The sequence below is a fragment of the Callionymus lyra genome, chromosome 17, assembly GCF_982586985.1.
Source record: "Callionymus lyra chromosome 17, fCalLyr1.hap1.1, whole genome shotgun sequence".
NCBI classification, from domain to species: Eukaryota; Metazoa; Chordata; class Actinopteri; order Syngnathiformes; family Callionymidae; genus Callionymus; species Callionymus lyra.
Window position 1 is genome coordinate 2,574,054 of NC_141834.1, and position 19,528 is coordinate 2,593,581.

At 39.1% G+C, this 19,528-nt stretch overlaps 1 protein-coding gene across 1 annotated transcript; it reads left to right on the forward strand.

Annotated features, from left to right (window-relative positions):
• Positions 1-221: 221 nt before the first annotated feature.
• LOC148062075 (uncharacterized) lies at positions 222-19,272 on the forward strand. The gene is made up of 23 exons (XM_087813200.1): positions 222-416; positions 553-639; positions 2,013-2,136; positions 2,214-2,316; positions 3,794-3,898; positions 3,980-4,096; positions 5,240-5,404; positions 7,068-7,210; positions 8,322-8,424; positions 9,028-9,156; positions 9,229-9,408; positions 10,270-10,523; positions 10,665-11,507; positions 11,565-11,661; positions 11,854-11,955; positions 12,156-13,604; positions 14,440-14,562; positions 14,645-14,773; positions 15,573-15,765; positions 15,830-15,954; positions 16,231-16,412; positions 17,741-17,874; positions 18,089-19,272. The coding sequence occupies exons 1-23, from the start codon at positions 398-400 to the stop codon at positions 18,319-18,321; spliced, it is 5,139 nt and encodes a 1,712-aa protein (XP_087669326.1). The 5' UTR covers positions 222-397; the 3' UTR covers positions 18,322-19,272.
• Positions 19,273-19,528: the final 256 nt, after the last annotated feature.

Below are 19,528 nucleotides of genomic sequence, written 5' to 3' on the forward strand. Positions count from 1 at the left end.
ATGTTTGAGGGGCTTTGGCATGGGGGAAGTTTCTGAACCCCAATTGCATTAATTAAATACTAACTTTCCTCTTAATACTTACTCTGTCAGTAGCATTTAAAAAATGAAATATAAAAATAAGATATAGTAAAACGGTTTTTAAAGGTTTTCTTGACGCCCCGCCCCCTTCTCAGCAGCTGATTAGAGAGGTGGACACAGGCGCGCGGCACAGATCACTCACACTGGAGTTAACTCGAGATGGTCAACATGGCGGACACACTGACAGAGCGGACGCGGTTGGCTCGTTTGTTTTCTCCTCTGCGCTTCTGAGTTAACCAGAGAGGCGACTCGGAAGACTCGGACTAAAGCTTTCCAGAGGACACGAAAGCAAACGTGGACATGAAGCGAGGTGTTTAACATGAGTTTACGAGTCACAGGTACGTGTAACAAATGGTCTCTGCTGCTCTTTATGAAGATGCTAGACTTGTTATTTTCCGAGGATACGTGGGATTTTTGCCAGACATTCTTAAGTGAAGCATACTAGCAAAAAAAAATCATTTCCCCCGTTCTCAGGCGTGCAAGTCCCGGGACAGGAGTATGTTCCCTCCCCAGCGCTGCCGGAGGATCACGTGCTGAGCTCTGGATCTGTGTTGTTCCCTGGTGAGTTTTTGTTTTGTTTTTTGCTGTTTTTGAGAATATAAAAAACTATTCTCTCATATTTTTCAAAGTATCCCCTTATGAATATCTCAAAGTTATTACTTATCATATAATTCTCTCAAAATAATTGCCATGAATGTCATTTGTTTCGTCAAGAGTCGGTTCAGTATTTGTAGGTGAAAAAGTAGCATTGTTTTATTATACTAATATCTTTTTATCACTTCAACTTTCTCTTTCTTCAGACATTCTACCCATTTAAAAGATTAAACAAATGACTAATGATTGGGATTAAATGAAGATTGTATTCATTCGTTTTTATCTCGTATCAACCCTGGGATCTGGGTCTGTTTTAAAATGGATCTAGAGTAAAAAATTCAAGATAATTTTCATGTAATGTAATATAAACGCATTACATTAATGGTTATTCAGTCTAAAATCTTGGTCACATGTTTTGACACATTGTATGTTTTCGTTTTGTGTTTGTTACAACACTCACAAACCAGCATGAATAAACAATAACAGAAGGAGCAGCTGCAGTTTGTGCCGATCCCTCAAAGGGATCACTCTACACAGAGTCAAAGATGGACCATCATTTTATATCTTCACAAGATTATTTGATCTTTTATCTAGGTTGTAGCGGTTCATGCCAGCTACTTCAATAGACCTTTACAAAACATTACAATAGCAATAGTTAAATATATCTGGACTATAATTATTTTTTATTAGTTACTGCCATGTCCATTAGTCATGCACTGTTGACCTTTTTTTTTTACTGACGGCTTGTTAACACACCATTCCACTTTGCTTTCAGAAATGGGGTCAAAATTCCAGAAATTCACTTTTTTGATATATTTTACTCCCCTCTTTCCCCACCTTTTCTTGTATTTGTACAGATCAATTATGTAAAATCCCTCCTGCCATCATGTGATTAAGGGTAATGCCTTCTCAATATTGTACCTTGAGATCTTTCAAGGAGAAGTTGCCAAATGTCATCTTAATGATCTTAAGAAAACACTTGATTTTCCATGATGGGGTAGATCAGTGACATTTATCCCAGCTGATTTTTCACCTGTTTATATTGGGTGAAGCAATGCCAGTTCTCCTAGCAGTGTAGCCAACTTGATAAACAGAAAAAAAGAATAATGGTGCAGTTCCCTAGTAATTAATAAAATGAAAAAACAATGACAAAGTGGAAATCCATCCTTTAAATCCAAATCAAGATTAATAATTGTCCAATTTAGATTAGATTGACTTTATTAATCCCTTTGGAAAATTAGGTTTCCATTTTCTAGGTATTCATTTACATAAGGAGTTTTAAGTGGTGCATTGATGAGCCGACCTACTACTAATGGCAGCTTTGTTATTGGTCTTTACAGGTGCCTTCGATCAACACGGCTGCCCGTTGGTGATCTTCCCGGTTGATAAACAGGACAATTTTGGCTCTGTAATAAGCAAAGAAGAAGTGGTAGACTTTGTCAATTACTTCCTTTGTTTGCACAAGTAAGCTAACCCTGCTGTTGGTACGGTTGGAATAGTTCTACATTTTTTAAATTCTAGTAATGCCGATGTATTAACAGGAAGAAGCAAGACAAAAATGGTCTGGTGTCTGTGGTGGCCGACCTAAGGAATGCCTCTGCAACCTCCACCACGTTAATTGCAGAGACGGTGCTTCTACTTGAGGTATTTGCGATTTCCCAAAACACTACGTTTGTCTTGACCTTCTGTGTAGATGGAACTGAAATTAAACTTGTTGATGTACTTGCTTACTTACTTACAATTTTCTATTTTATGACAATGTCTCCAGGGAAACTAATGGTAATATATTAATTTCCATGATCCCTTTTTTGTCTAACTAATTTCGACAATCACTGATGATAACTACGTTTATATTATGATATCATATTTTTTTTTCCGGCAAAACTTAAGTTTGATATTTCCATGACACAGAAATCATTTTTATAGTAATTTTAATGATCATGCATTAAAGATGACACTTCAATTCATTTTAGAACTGTAAAATGTTTTCACAGTAATATTAACCATGGGAATATATTAAAAGTAATTGACTGCTGTTTCACAATTGAACATGTTTATGACCAACAATTACCATTGCTTAAACGCCACAAAAAAAAGAAAAGCTGGTCAAAGCAAGGGGGAATCAAATTGCTTGGAGTTTTCCTTTCTCATGAACTTGTTCAATCAGAACTGCTCACAGACTGCCTTTTTAAAAACATTTTTGGTATGAACATGTGACATTTTGTGGTTGGACCACTGCTGATGCAGCAACACTTCTGGAAGATGACTTTTTTAATATGCCTGCTGTTTATAACCACTCACTTTGTTATACTACAATCTTTGCAGTGCATTAGAAGGAGTTTTGAGCATGTGGTCGAGGGAATGGATTTGCTTGTGACTGCCTTGCAGGATAAAGTTATGTAACATTGACTTAGCATCTGAGAGCTGGTGCTGGAGATGGTCGTCATTGTACGATGCTACATTCAGCACAACAGAAGCTTTTAGAACAGTGTTTGTGTAACCAGACAATCGCATGATTGGAGCACATATTAGAGTTAAATTGTAATGACCCTCTTACTATTACAAGTATACACAGGTTTATGTGGTTTATTTCCTTCTGTTATTGTTCTATTGTTAAAAAAAATCCCATGTATGCAGTTTTGTCAATTTTACAAGATTAAGAGTGAAAGAGGATATGAAGTTGATTGGTGTGGGGGGGGGGTACAGAGAACAGGGTTAGATGAAGGAGGTAGCGACCCCTAAAATGAACAGCACAAGGGAAAAGAAGAGTTTTAATAAAAAAACAAACGTCAACAACTGGACTTTATATGACATTGAAATGCTTATACTGGAGTGGATATTAAATTCTATTTTTTTAATTCATAATCAACATTTTATTATTTGGGGCCATAGTTTAACATCTTTTTAAAGGTATAAGATGTTAAAAATCCAAGTAATAATGAAGGTTGATAAACTCTCAGAGATGTTTAAGTGATGAGGTAAATTATAGATGGACTATTCAAGTTTTTTTTTTAATTGTTATTATATTATAACTGTATGAAGCTGAGAGTTTATTAAAGTATTGAATATAAATGATATTACTTGAAACTGCTGACCTGGCAGTTTCCATTTTATCTCTCAGCTCCAGCAGAGAACTATTCATACAGTTTACATCATTCAGCCCAGAAAAAAGGAAATGGTAAAGCTGCTACTGCGACTGTTGGCGAGGTCCTGCACAACTACCAAGGCAAGAATGAATGCGCACGCACACACAGAGACTCGCATGAGATGAGGATACTCTTTTTAATTTTTTTGTTTTTGTTTATAGAAAGTCCTTCTGAAAGAAGTCTCTCAGATCTGCAACTACATTGATCGCAGTCAACTGACCGCAGCTCTTGGAGGCTACCTTGTTTATTGTCACAACAGTTGGGTGTCTTTCATTAAGGTGAGCGCTTGATCATCAGTTCAGTCTCTTTTGTTGTTAAATGCTTGTGTTTGCATAATATAAATTATGAAGATTTATGAAATGTTGTATTCCGTAGCTCTGTTCAAGGCAATACCATTTCAATGATGACAGGTTTTAGGTTAGGCTAGCACAACTGGCAGATCAGTGAACAATCAGCAATTGTCAAACAAAATAAAAAGATGGATTTGCCCGATTACTGCATGGTCAACCTTAGATATTATAAAATGAAAATGTTTAGAAATGTACACCTGTGTGTGAATGATTAAATAACAATTTCATTCCAGTTTTACTTCAAGGCTGACTTGTTAAGCACATTTGGAATGGGAGCGGCAAGATTAAATATTGTTACTTTGAATGATTTAAAGAGTGATACTCCTGCATTTTATTTTCTTTATACCCCCTCTTCTTTCCAAATGTTTAATTCTTGTGATGATGAACAGTTCATTGACCACAAAATGTTTCTGTCAAGGCTCATTCGTCATCACTGTTAGAGTGGCTGGCGTCTATTGTTTGTTACCTTGGTGAAGCTTGGTCAAATGGCTGGCGTCATCAGCTGACCCTATTAGCAACTGAAAGGAGGCCCTACTTCCTATGTGGATTATACATTCAACCATGATCAAGTGGGGAATTTTGGACCCCACTGACAAAAACACAGCGCTCCGTCTGCTTATATCACAATGATATTGCAGCAGCTGCTGAACTGGTTTAGTTGAGTAGGAAAAAAAACTATCCCTTTGTTCAAAAGGAAAGAATGGTGATCATTGAAATGCTGGTTACATGCCAAGCTACAAAATACAGGCTGTTTTTAGAAACATTCTGTACTGAATGCATGGTAATTATATATTTTTTTTGTTGCAGGCATGTAGGAGGATGTACTTACTCAAACATCTAAATTCACTTTTAGTGACAATAATGAGTGGAAGTTGCATTCATTTGTCCTGAAACGGCATCAAATGTAGTTTGTTTTGCTCATATAGCCATGGTAGCTTTGGTTGGAGATGATAGAAAGATAAAAGGATTTGTTATTCCCTTCAACTTGTTCAATCTGTTGTTTGACAAGTATAAGTGTTTGCTTGTTTTCCTTGAATAGGATTACAAATGTTTTTTGTTTTCTTTTTGCAGGAAATTCATGGATTTGACCAGGAGTTTGTTTCTGTTGTCCTCAAGTTACCAAGATATATCTCCAGGCTCCAGGCTTTGTCCAGACTGCCCCTGCCCTCCAACTTTACTGAGCTACAAAACTTCTGCTTCACCAATGAGTCGATTTTTGAGCAGCTCAGGAGGCAAGTTGAAACGTATTCAACACTAGTTTTGTTAGCTGTCAAAATTGACAAAAGTCAAGACTGAGTTGACGGATTTGAGTTTATTTTATGATGGTTTTATTCTGTAGTATAATTACCAGGATATAGTGTCATTCTTAAATTTATTTATTTTCTGTGCCGCTTGTTCCCTTATTGGGATCGCAGGGCCTATAGTCTATCCCAGTTTCTTTTGGGCGAGAGGCAGGGAAACCCTTGACAGGACGCCGGTCTGTCATCCAAGGCATTTTGTAAGATATAAATTGTTAATCCCATTATTTGATCTCAAGACAAACGACCATATAGTGGACCGGGGATTTCATTGGAACTGGCTTCGGGCCCATATGGTCTTACAGATCCTTGAAACCTTTCCAAGATTTTCCCAATGACTGTTACCGACTGTCCATCACCAGCAAGTTGATGGCACAACCTTTATTAACGCACACTTTCAAGATAAGGAGGTCTGCCAGCTGCTCGCCATCTGAGTTGAAGAAGTTTTGTGATGGAAATATTGAACTATTCCACCTCTGACTCATCCAGATTATCATCCAGAAAATGGAATGTGAAAGTGTTTAGAAATCTATCAGAAAAAAAATGAATGCTGCTCTCAACAACAATAAAAATATAAGCTCAAATGCAAAAATGTTTTAATAAATGTACTGCAACATTTTACAAATACAGATAATGGGAGTATTGATTTAAAAAAAAAATAATAATAATTCAAATTATCTTTAGCATTCATAGTGTAATATCTGTGATTTCAGCCGTTTGTTACTGAACAATGGTTTTGAAGTCATTCTGCGGTTGTGGCCATCTAGGAAATGCAGTCCTCCAGTTTAGCAAACCTGTCAAAATGGAGCAAAATGAATTATGGTTCAGGTTGTTTAAAGGGGTACGTCTGATTTGCATAATGTTAGTATGACCGGTTTGACCACATGTACTGTATGAGAGACAACATTTTTCTATAGCGTTATTTTTTTAATTGTTATTTATTTAATCATTTATACTATTATTTTTACTTTCTAGATGATATCGGAACTATAAGTTCAGGACTACTTCCTACTTTAAAATGCTGTTCTTGTTACCAAAAATGAAACGTACACTATATCACTTTTATGGATAATTTTTTTCATTATCTTGCATATTCTATCTAACGAGGCATCACTTATGTAGGCAATAATGAAAAAAAAATTGACGATGCATAATGGCTTTCCCTAGCATTTATAAAAAAATTATCCAAGTAACTGATTTAAAAATTACTTTACACATGTTACAATCTAAATTGTATAGTATGATATGTAGGGATGTCTCCCCTCCCCCCGGGGGCTGTTAATAGAGATGCCCTGGGAAACCAAAGATGTGTTGGACTTCTATATAGGGCCTGACTCCAAAATTAATTCAAATGATATAGTTCCTATCGCTGCATCTTTAAAAATGACTCAAGAAAATTATGCTATTAAGCAGGTTAAAACGTATACATTTATTGTGTAAAATAATGTAAGGGGATATTGGTGCTTAAGGTGAATATTTAAATTTGCAAGCATTACAGCAATTACAAAACCGTTTTAGAAAGATCATTAAGTGGGAGAGAATATTTTTTTTAGGACCAAATTGTGCACCAATTGATTTTGGTTGTTGTTCCCCTCAGGGAGTTGGGCCTGGATAATCTCCTTACGCACTGTGAGAATGTGTTGGAGAAGTTGCGTCACCCAGAAAAGAAGCAGTGCTACCAGGCCATGGCTGGGACTGCACTCTTCACTCAAACCTCCTTTGATATGCTCCAGAACCAAAACAGGTATGACATTCTGATATACACTGTTCAAAAAAAAAAAAGGGAACCCTAGAACAACATATCCTGGATCTGAATGACTGAAATATATTCTTATTAAATGCTTTGTTCTTTACGTAGTTGAATGTGCTAAAAACAAACTTAGACAAAATTATCAATGGAAATTAAATTTATTAACCATAGAGGTCATGAGCACTTATAATTTAATTGGAAAAACGCACTACAGGCTGATTCCACTTTCATGTAATGTCCTTAAAAAGAGTCAAAATGAGGATTAGTCATTTTTGTGACCTCCATGTGCCTGTGTTATCTCCCTACAACACCTGGACATGCTCAGGATGAGGTAGCAGATGTTCTCCTGAGGGATCTCCTCCTAGACCTGGACTAAAGCATCCGCCAACTCCTGGACAGTCTGTGGTGAATGCGTCCAGACTCTGTCACATGTGCTCAGTGTAAATCTGCGTTCATCTGTGAAGAGCACAGGACGGTAAATTTGCCAATCTTGGTGTTCTCTGGCAAATGCCAAACATCTTGCACCATGTTGGGCTGTAAGCACAAACCCCACCTGTGGACGTCGGGCCCTCGTACCATCCTTATTGGGGGTGTCTTTCTAATCGCCTATAACTTCCATCTGTTGTCTATTCCATTTGCACAACGGCATGTGAAATTGATTGTTAATCAGTGTTGCTTCCTAAGTGGACAGTTTGAATTCTCAGAAGTGTGATTGACTTCGAGTTGCATTGTGTGCAAGTGTTCACTTTATTTTTTTGGAGCAGTGTATAATCGAAACAAGTGCCATATGGTGTTTACTGCCACAATTATTTTATAACTTGGGTAGATTAAAATCTGAATATTGTATATGTCTGGATATTTACCCCTCTAATTCAACCATTTTTGTATAAAAAATGTTATTTTATCGATATCAACGCTATATATTCCAGCAACAATTAACACAAACTTAACTTATTTTATCCTGTAAAACTACACATCTTCATCTAGATGTGGCTTTTTAAGGGGAATGTAAGCCTTCTGATTAAATCTGTAATTCTATTCTATTGGGTTTATTTAAAAGGTTACTCTTCTACAGGAGACATTGAGTAACATTAGCATTTTGCAGGATCGTGTCAGCTTTGGAGAAGGTGGAGCAGCTGTGGCAGCAGGCTTTTATGAAAGCCCGTCTGCAGCTCAATGTGTTCCAGCTTCGAGAAGATGCTCTACAGGTACGACTGGGAAGGGGACTCTTGTCAGAGCACTGGGAAAACATTTGCAATAAAAAATGACATAAATAATCCATTTACTACAGTTTCAGGTCAAATCAATGGTGTTATGTTTAACACAGAAGTACTTTCAACCGTCTCAAAACAATAATTGGCACAAATTAATTTAAAATCTTGGCTTGGGAGTAAAGGATAAAACTGTTTGCATTCCGTTGAAATTCCAGAGTTGAGCATTTAATAAGTTTAGTTTAGTATAATAATAATCTCTATTTATATAGCGCCTTTCTAGACCAGGGTCACAAAGCGCTTTGACAGCCATTCACACATACTGATGGGAGTAGGCTGCACCACATGGCGCCGAATCTGCCATCAGGAGCAATCAGGGCAAAGTGTCTTGCTCAGGGACACAATGTCACAAGCTTGTCTGGAGCTGGGATTGAACCTGCAACCTTTTGGACTGCAGGCAACCACTCTACCATCTGAGCTATGACGCCCCATAATGGTGTTAAAGTTCTAGCATGAGTTAAATGAAAAGAAGCCTGTACAAAAGCTTCTTCATTCTATTTATTTTCAAATGTCTTAAGCATATGATCTGTGCGTTTCCAGGTCACTGAGCTGATTGAAATCTTCCTCCAAAAGAAACTCCAGCCGTATAAGATGGAAATTTCAAAGGATCCAGAGAAGGCTAGCAAATTGGTTTCAGACTTTGAGACGTCACTTTACTCTCCTGCACTGGTAAAGTTTAGTTTTTAAAGTTTTGCCACAATATGTGCCATCATGCTTTAACCAATTGATTTATCTTTCCAGACCCTTGTACGTCGTGCAGAAGATGTGATCCACACATTGAGTGAGATGCTATTTGAGTTTTACGCTCGAGAGGTTTGGGTTCTGGACCTGGAGAGGCTGAAGGAGAAACTGCACTCAACTGTCCATGCCATTCTCCAAACACTGAAGACTGTAACTGAATACCATCGCTTCTACAACAAGGTATTTTCAGGTTGACCTGACACTTTAGTTATTTCAATTTTTTTATCCACCAAACACACTTTGTCCCCAAAGTTCTCCACAATCAATCCATCAATCAAATGTACTTCATTAATCTCCATAGAGAAATCCCACAGAGAAATTCACATGTGGTGCTGTGCAAAAACGTGAGACAATCAAAGAGGCAGCCATGAACAAAAACTTGTCTTGCACTTGAATCGCATTAGAAAAGGTGGGGTCATGGTGGAGAAAAACGGTTATCCCTGCTCTGCTCCTGAAGCGGCAGCAGTGCAGGGACACAAAAAAATGCACCTCTTAACACAGAAGCACTCACAGAGCGAGACAAATGGGAAGGAATGGTCAGTGCTAAGGCCAGACTAGGGGAGTTCATATCGAGATAAAGCTTTGTTTGGAGGACAGGCTGAAATTTTCCACAACCTTGAGTCTTTTCACTGGTCTCTCTGTTGATTCCAAATGTCCGAATTACACATCAAGCCGAGCTCACATCCGCTCCAAGATGGTACGGTCAAGGTCATTCTGAGCAAGGACGGTGTCCAGTTTACGACCATGCTTCGTCAACACTTCAGTCGGGGGTCATGTCCACACGATGTTGTAATGCATTCAAGATTCCAATCACTTGTCGAACTTTGCGATGCACCAGATATCCACTAGCTCAAAAAAGCAAAATCCAGGTTTATTATTATTATCCTGGATTAAAGAGGTTTCATTCAATCCTGCCTCAACTAGATTTCATTCCTCTTTGCTTCATATTCACAATATTTTAACTGATTCGTTAATTGGTGATCAGATGACAAATTATTGGCGCAATGTCCATTTTTAACATTTCTTTCTCACTTTCTTCAGGCCAGTCGCTGGCATACTCTGGTACTCTGTGAGAACTTTCTTCACGAACTTCTGGCTAGCGCAAATGGTGGCTGTGTGTCCAGACTGCAGAAGGACAAAGTCAGTGGTACTTTGCCAGTGTGGAGGCAGAGACTATCAAGTTTTCTGAAGAAGTATCCTCCGCCAGAACTGGAAGAACTGGTTCATCTGGCTCACCTGTCAAACACTATCCCAGATCATTACTTTCAACATTCTGGCAAACTCATGTCCCAGCGGTGAGATCACTTTGATGTTTTTGGTCAATTTTTACAGACCTGACCATGCAAAAATGATTTCTCCTAACCTTAATAAATTAGTGAGGTTTAAGAATGTCTGCCACATCCTCCACTTAACATTGTTGTTCTTCCTTCATCTAGTTGTAAAACACTGAGGAAGCTCCTTATTGCTTCCGGACCTGTGGAGGTCGTTCACCTCCAGCTTGCCTTAAAGTGGCAGTATGAGCTTCTGCGAAACAAGTCCTCACCAAAGGGGGCATATCCAGATCCATCGTTCTCTGATTTCGGAATTAAAAGTGAGTCATCTAGGGAAGGGAATAACTTGGGCACATCCACAATACAATCTGGTACAGTATTGGCTCAAGGCAAAATGTCTGTTAGTTCATTTAACTCGGGACGACCCAGGTTCCTTCAACTTGAACCACATGAAGTTACGGAAGACCCTTCTGCGGAAGATCGGAAGCCTTGTATAAGGCATCCCCAAGACCACCAAAGCGATCCTCAAGAGAAGTTGATGACTGTGGAAAACCCCTCCAGAGCTAGCATTCAGATCATGCCTAAAGTGACAGATTCCCTTGACTTGAAGTATGAAGTAAACTGCGCAGCAGCCCCTTTGAGTAATCCCTGGCTCAGCCTGCCCTTGGATAATCTGGAGAACTCTCACACAGCCACAAATATCCAGAATGCCACACCTCTTCAAGTAGACCTACAGTTGGACATTCCCTCGGAGCCTTCATCTGCCAAAGACGAAACTATTGAAAATGAACTCATGAGCAACACATGTGGCAGAGGGCCTCAAAGCAGAGAAAAGATCCTTCAAACACAGAGCAGTCTAGAGGATTTTCCACTGAGTCCCATACACAAAGTCCTCTCCAGCACCATCACAGATGGACCAGACCACTCTGGCTGCAGCACAGAGGGTTTTCCTACTCTTCTGTGGGATTCCTATGATCTTCACAATCAGAGTCCTGATCTGACTGAAAGGTAATGTAAGTAATTTGTGTATATATAACAAATTTAGAAAACTTTGTTTTGTTTTAGTGTGGTAGATTTCTCTTTACAAAACTGGGACATAAAGGAGCAGGAAGAATTGAAAGAAGTGGAGAAGATCCTGGGCAGTGCTCAGGAAATACTCGAGGTTTGTAAAGTTTATTTTGCGGTCTTTGCTGAATTCCCCCCATTTTTTTTATTTGTATATTTTCAAGGTTTCAACTCTGAATGCAACCCAATTTTGAATCCAACTACACTTGCTCTGTCCCCCTCATTTTATCCAATACAAAGGGTAGTTAAAACTATATTTTTCTTTCTTTTTTTAAACCTAATTGAACAGGAGGAAGAAAGTGTTTTGGTTCAGGAGGCTCTGCTTGATGCTCTGGTGAGGTCAGAAGAGAATCATTGGCCTGCATGGGATTCTGAAGAGAGGATGGCTATAGTAAGTGCCCTGACTCAAATTGTGCCAATCAATAACTAGTAAAGGACTTACTATTTCACAAAATATTTTTCTATTGTGAGTCACCTATAAATGAAAGTTGATATCCATACACCTTATGTTGATAAACAGAAAGTTTTGACTATTTAATAATCTAGCAATGTTAACAAAACATTTTTTTTTTTCTTCTTTATTCTCTTTAGATTTCCTCTAGTGATTTGGCCGATGCTGGTGTTCTCTCGCTTGAAGGAGTCTATGATCCAGCATCCAGATCTTCTGAAGAATCTCTTACATTAAAGATGAAATCGGCTGGAGAAACCATGACCCCAGACTTGTTGATGGAGCTTAAAAAGGTTCATGATCTGGATGATCAAATTATGGAGGAGAACGTAAAACTCAACAAATTCAGACAAAGTGAAGAAAACGTGAACATTCAATCATTAGAATATGAAACTTCAATTTTAAGACGATCGTCAGTTATGAAAAAAGAGAGGGAGGCCTTTCGAGAACGGCTGCAGAAAGAGAAACGTGAGGTAGAAATGTTGGAGAGCAGTTTAAAAGCTGAGCACAAGACCACAGCCAGTAAAGTGGTCAAGCTTTCCATAATGGAGAAGACTTTGACTGGAAGTTCTGAAGATCGGGCCCTTTGTGACTTGCTAATGTCCGTGAGTAAACATTCATCGACAAAAAAAGGGAAAAATCCTCCTGAACTTGATGCAAGTGAGTCTGAAGTGGCTGAAGCAGAAGGAAGTCCTGACACTTTACATAGGACTGTTGATCAGGATGGGTGTGCAGATTATGATCTAACAGACACTGAGATGGTTTTTATTCCAACAACTTCAAACTCTGACACAGAGGGACCTTTGCTAGAAAGAATTCTGCCTCAGGACAAATTGGAACCAGAACCCAGTGGTACAAATTACAGTTCAGATTCACCCATTTTGCCTGACACCAGGTGTAAAAGTGGAGTGATAATAATAAGAACTCTAACCGCTGTTAATGATGATTTTGAGTCCGAAGTAAACGCTATAAATTGCCCTGAAACAGTGCACAGCTCTCTTACTCTGCTAGAGTTCAAAGACTGTGAGAAGAACATGCATCATGGGATAGTGGCTGATGAGTGCTGCTCAGATGATAACCTCAGTTCACAGCATCCTGATGATGGTGCTTTTGGAACAGCAGAGACCCCTGTCACTCCTCCGGTACCAATGCCAAGAAGAAATCCAGTTCCTGGAAGTGGGGGAATTCAAGAAAAACTTCATGGTGACCTACAGTCACTAGTTCTTCACAGAACAGTAGAAGAAGGTCACGCTTACCAGACAGAGCTCTCAAGTTTGACATCAGGGGCTGATCTGGAGTTTGTTCTAAATCCAAATGAACTGATTAACAACAACAACAACAACTCTGCAGGTCAGCAAGTGGACAATGTGGAATCTGCAGATGGTTTTGTTAAATCTATTGACGGTACATTCGATAGTTTAGTTAACCTAGATGAGTCCCTGAATGAAAAGGTCAAAATGGAGTTTGGTCAAGATGATGGAAAAATGCCTGCTGGAGACCTACAGAATGGCTATGAAGTGCTGGAGCTCATGAAGTTGCCCCCTGTTGGATCTGGAGTGTCTCAAGCACTGTTGGACGTGCGTACAACAACGGTATTGAATTTTTTCGTCTTTGTTTTATGTAACATTTGGAGAAAAATCTTTCTAAAGGGTTTACAGGTACAAAATCAAACTCTCATGGAACAAGTAAACATTCTCAAAAGCCTTACTGGCATTTAATTTTGATCATCCAGATAAGCCTATCCCCCTAGTCTTTTGAAGGAGAAAAAAACCTAGATCGGAGTAACACAAAAACTCATTGTTGCAACTTCCAGTGCAAGTCTAGGTATAAGTCCCTGTACCATAATGGCAGCAGAGCAGACATGAGCTGTGCTAACTAGACATGGAAAAACAACACTGTTTTCGGTGCTCATACACACCGTGTCACACACGCCATGTCACACACCCAATTTAACAAAACTCTAAATATGACTGAGTTTAATTATGGCAAGTTCTGTTTTGGGTCGTGATTGGTTCCATCCTATCAAAGTGTATTAAAGGGACCACATAAGTTATTGATTGTTGGAAATAATAATTACGATTTCCTTTGGGTAGCCAAATTGAGGAATAAACGTTGGCAGAAGTGTTTTTTATAAAGTCATCAACAGAAGAATAATAAGAGAATCGGGGACAAAGCTTTGCTAGCTTGAACTTTTAACATGTTTAAGCTTCTGCAGTCTCATAAACAACCAGTCGCTATCGCTTATGGTTTCAATTGTGGAATTCAAGTTTATTACAATGTAGCATTAATATCGGGAAATTTGTAGTTTACTTTATACTGCCATCCCATTAAAGCGAATGTTTACCAAAAACCTTATGTTGTTTCAAGAGTGAGGTATTTTACATTTCCTTATAACGATCAAAATCTTTTTCTGTAACATTTTGACAGATGTCCGAGTATAGCAGTCCTATAGTTCTGGACACAGGATCTGGCTTGGTAAAGGCAGGACTAGCCAATCAAGACCTGCCAAGTGTCATATTCCCTACTATTATCGGGCAGCCAAAATATGAGGTAAGGGCTAAAATGTATTTTTGAATTTGCCCTCCAAATTTCCAACCTTACCTTTTTTGACATTGCATGCGTTTCTTTGAAGGAGGTAATGAACGGGAGCTTTGAAAGGGATACTTATATTGGTCATGAGGCTCAACACATGAGGGGCGTCCTTGCTCTGAGGCACCCTGTGAAGAATGGGATCGTCTGCAACTGGGATGAAATGGAGAAGGTGAGATTACATTAGCATTTACCAGTTTTGATTTTTGAAGGTTTCACCGCTGACACAAAGATTGTGGATTTCTGTTGAAATTCTTAAAACGGGGTGTCAAGATTATTCTCTCAAACATAATTTGTTTTTTTGTTGATTTTAGTGACTTGGCCTGTTATGTGATCTGTTATTTTTGACCACAAAAATGAATATTATAACATCATGTTTTATTCTTGTTTCCTTTTTTATTTTTGTCATGTTAATCATTTATTTTTTTACCTCGAGTGCTCTTTGAAGTCATTTCTTCATCGTTTTCATATCAGTAGGTTGAGAATTAAATGGCTTTAACTGTTTTACTGAGGTGTTCATCTGCCTCAGTAGTTTTATCATGTGGTTGATGGAAATTCCCTCTACGTCTTTACTAAATGCATAAAAAACTGTTAATTTGTGTGTCCTCTGTGTTCTACCTCATGTATAACTCTTTGAGGCACTTTCTGTGGCACAAGGATCTGCTTTGTATAACTAAAATGTCACAGGCTAATTCCACATAAGGGCTTACTTCAGAATAGTCTAATATTTTGCTCTTAGCCATCCTTGGGTGTTTTTAGATGTGCATTTTGAACGATTATCCTGTTGCAAAAAAACCCTTCCGAGACCAATCTTCCTGCACAGGTTCAAGCCTCCATGTAATTACACAGTTGTTTATTTAATGGTTGTTGGCTTTTCTTTTATTAACAGAAGTATATCAACTACATTGTCCACTTGTGTATATTTATACATACTCATGTACTCAATGTATTGAAAAAAAAAATTCTTTCAGATTTGGCATCATGCTTTCCAACAATTGCGAGTGGATCCTGAAGATCATCCTGTCATGCTTACCGAACCAGCCATGAACCCTTTGAACAACCGACAGCGGACCGTGGAAGTTATGTTTGAGTCTCTCAATGTTCCCTACTGCTACATGGCCATGCAGTCGGTCTTGGCACTCTACTCAACAGGGCGATGCACTGGTAATACTGCAGCTGGTTTTCATGCGAATACTCCCTTTAACTTGAAAACACTTGTACCAATCAGGTGTCGTACTTGAGTCTGGAGATGGAGTTAGCCACAGCGTGCCAGTGTTTGATGGATATTCTCTACCTCATGCAATACAACGCTTGCCTCTGGCAGGTCGTGACGTCACCTTGCATCTTCGAAAGGTACTGAAGACAAATGTTATTATTGAAGAAAACGAATGTACCTGCATTTACCACAGAAAATAACTTTTGAAAAGTATTATCTATAGAACGAAGTGAGCTATAAATGAATGTGGGCAGGATTGTGACGATTGTATATTAACTTCAACATAGATTTTGCATGCATTAATGATGATTTCTTTTCATGTTTGCCCTTCATACAAGAGACATTGATGCTTCTGGGTGTTTGGCCACATGCTCTTTGACACTTTTCTTTTTTTGGGTGGTTTATGCCTGCAGCTTCTCCAAGAGCAGGGGTTGTCTCTGAACACCAGTGCCGAGCTGGAGATTGTGCGTGAGATGAAGGAAAAGTGCTGCTGTGTGGCTCTGGACTACAAAAGCTCGATGGCTCAAGGCGGACCGTCAAACAGTTTCACCATGCCAGATGGCCAAACTGTCACCCTCGACACTGAGAGATTCAGGTAATATACTGATTGACCGATGAATACTTGATATGATTGACCAGCTTGGAGAGTCATAGATGATCCTTTTAATTGTAGTCCTTCTTTCTTATATCCTCCTAATGATTATTTTTTTCCCCCTCACACAATCTTGCCACTAATCACTCCCCCACAGAGTCCTTCTGTTTCCTGGTGATAAACCTTCATCGTCCCTCAAGCGCAAGAGCCTGAGTAAACCTTTCAATTAACTCTTAACGACTTTCTTTCTGCCTCATCTTCCACTATATCTGTCTTCACTGAATTCCTGTACTTGGCCTCCAGCCCGATGAATGGCTGGTCTATCCTGCCTAACAACATTCTGGCACCACTTGACAATCACAAGCCTCTTTCGGCACTTTTGCCATGATGACAGTATTACTCACCAGATACGCCACTAACACTATTACTATTACTGATGAAGGTGACCGAGTAAAACGGCTGATTTAAAGCCATAAACAACTTCATGTAAACTAAGTGATTTTATGACCCATGTTGGCATGTTTCTGTACCAAGACGGTATCTGAGTCAAACTAGACAAAAAAGGTAAACGACAAGATTTTCCACACACATAATGTACACAATAACTTGCTCAAGTTGAAGAAAATTGGGTTTATTTAGATGACATTGCGCTGTCAACTGGTCTCTGTGGGGTAGTCTGTTGGGGTCACAATCTATTTAACTTTGAGACTTCTTTAAATAATGACATACCTTAGGCCTAAACACTGCAGGTTTTACTACTTTTATCATCCTAATGAAGGGAGGGGAATCTAGTAGAGGACTTTTTGACCAAGGGTCGGATATTTTCCAAAAGGAACATTTTTGGTATATATTTTACTAATGAGTAGATTTGATCCTAGATTTAAACTTGAGTGGAGAAGTGGTCTGATACTATACAGTCACATGGAAATGCCATGTAACTTCATAGTTTGACATCAGACTAAGTTGACCAATGTACCTCAACATGTGGGATCAATGTCAACTGGTTCTTCCCAGAAAGTTGCATAACACTGAAGTGATTTTTACACTTCATCATTACGGATTTGGTTCAAGGGTTAATATTTTCCTGATCAGGTTGCCATGTTTGTTTATCTCATACTTGATAGCATGAAGGTAAAGATGTTTATGGTTTGTGTGATGTCTGTTTGCGTCATTCTGCCACACCATTGTTCTATTAATAATCTATGTGTACTTGAATCTTTAAAAGGTCTGGATTATAAATGCTCCTGCAGGCCAGAGGGAAGATCTTGTCTAGTTGGTGATCACTGATGTACTGTACAAGTTTAAACAGACTTTTCTTTCTGCTTCTAAAGGGCCCCTGAGATTCTCTTCAAGCCTGAGCTGATTGGACGAGACCATTGTGGGATGCATGAGTCCGTCTACAAGTCCGTCCTCGGCTCAGACATTGACTTGCGGCGCTGTCTGCTGGAAAATGTTGTTCTGTCGGGTATGAATTTATAGAACCTTTAATCCTATCCTCTTTCCTGTTGTGACATAATCTTTCCTCCTTTTGGTGTTTTTGAGTTATTACAGACAGACTGGGAAATTATGCCACTTGAGTTTTGGATGAAATATCACTTCAGATGTTGGTGGTGTTTTATTATGCCGTCTGGATTTTAAAGCCATCACAGCACTTAATCAAATCCTCTGTTCTGGTGAAGGTGGGAACACGCTGCTGGAAGGCCTGCCTGAGAGACTCCAATCTGAACTCGAAGCTCTGGTCCCCGGCGGTAATCTGAGGAGGGTGTGCGTCAGCAGCCAAGCAGACAGAGACTTCTCAGTGTGGAAAGGAGGGGCTGTGCTGGCGACGATGCAGAGCTTTTGCTCCGCTTGGATCAGTATGGAGGAGTATCAAGAGTATGGACCACAAATAGTCCTCAGGAAATGCTTCTGAAAGCCATGCCTGGATGTCGAGTGCAATAGCCATGATCTACATGCTCCTCCCCCCACCTGGATTTTCTCCACCCAGCAGGATTTTCCAAACGGAGGGCAATGAAGTGATGATTTTGCCACAGGATTTCTGTCCAGCCTCAATAATTTATTTGTCGTCATAAGTGGTGAATGGACTTGAATTAAAGCTGGACTTTGTTTTTCGTCCAAAACATTCCCTAATACCAGTATCTATATAACACTAATATCTTATTAATATTTTTAAAGTAAGTTCTATATAATTATTTTATAATATTGTGACTGATGGTGATCGGTGTAAATGTGTCTTCTTGACTTCAGTGCCTCAAATGTATCTATAAATGTCTTTATCTGACACTTGAAATGTTTGAGATGTTTCTGTGCTGGTTCATGACAACAGTGAGTCAAGTTGATTTCCAAAACTGTTGCCATTAAGCTACTACAGCTTTGTCTGCGTTTAGCATCACATGTGCCACTCTGGGTTGATCCCACACAACTGCATGTCTACTGTCCAGATAAAGGTTTTGTACTGCGTTTGCTATATGGTCTTGTGTTGACATCATGTTGGTGTGACGATGAAACGCTGCTGCTGCACGTCAGTGATTGTGTGGTTTTTGTTCTCTGTGTGACTTCATCTTCTCCGCTTTACTGCTGTGACTTTTATAACGTTAGGAGGAGATGGTTTGTGTATTTCAGGCCTGCACAGCAGTTTCTCATCGTGTTGACCAGTGATGTCAAACATTTGTTTACCCCATCAGCTACAACCTTTTCCAACCTTTGTTTGTGTGTTTACTTTGTCTTAAAGTCCTACAGCAGTTTGTATGACATGTTCATTGGAGTGGCAGTGATTGCTGGTTACATTACCTAAGTGTAGCAGTTCACCTTCAGCACTCCTATGTATGTAATGTTTTTATTTTTTTACAATAAATATTTAATATCTGAATTTCACGACTACAGAGTTTGAAATTTGTATTCACTGCATGTCCCCCCCCCGCCCCCCCCAGTCACAGCAGAAGCTTTTCCTTCGCTGCTGTGGCTTATTGTGATTGGCTGGGACTATTTAAAAAATGTTTATTTAACCGCGTGCCATCAAACCTGGAAGTCTCCACCTCAAAGGGACGTGAAAGTGGGGTGTGATTACAGCAGGATGGAGGAGTGAAGCCATTATTGTGCCATTATGGACTATGCTCTCG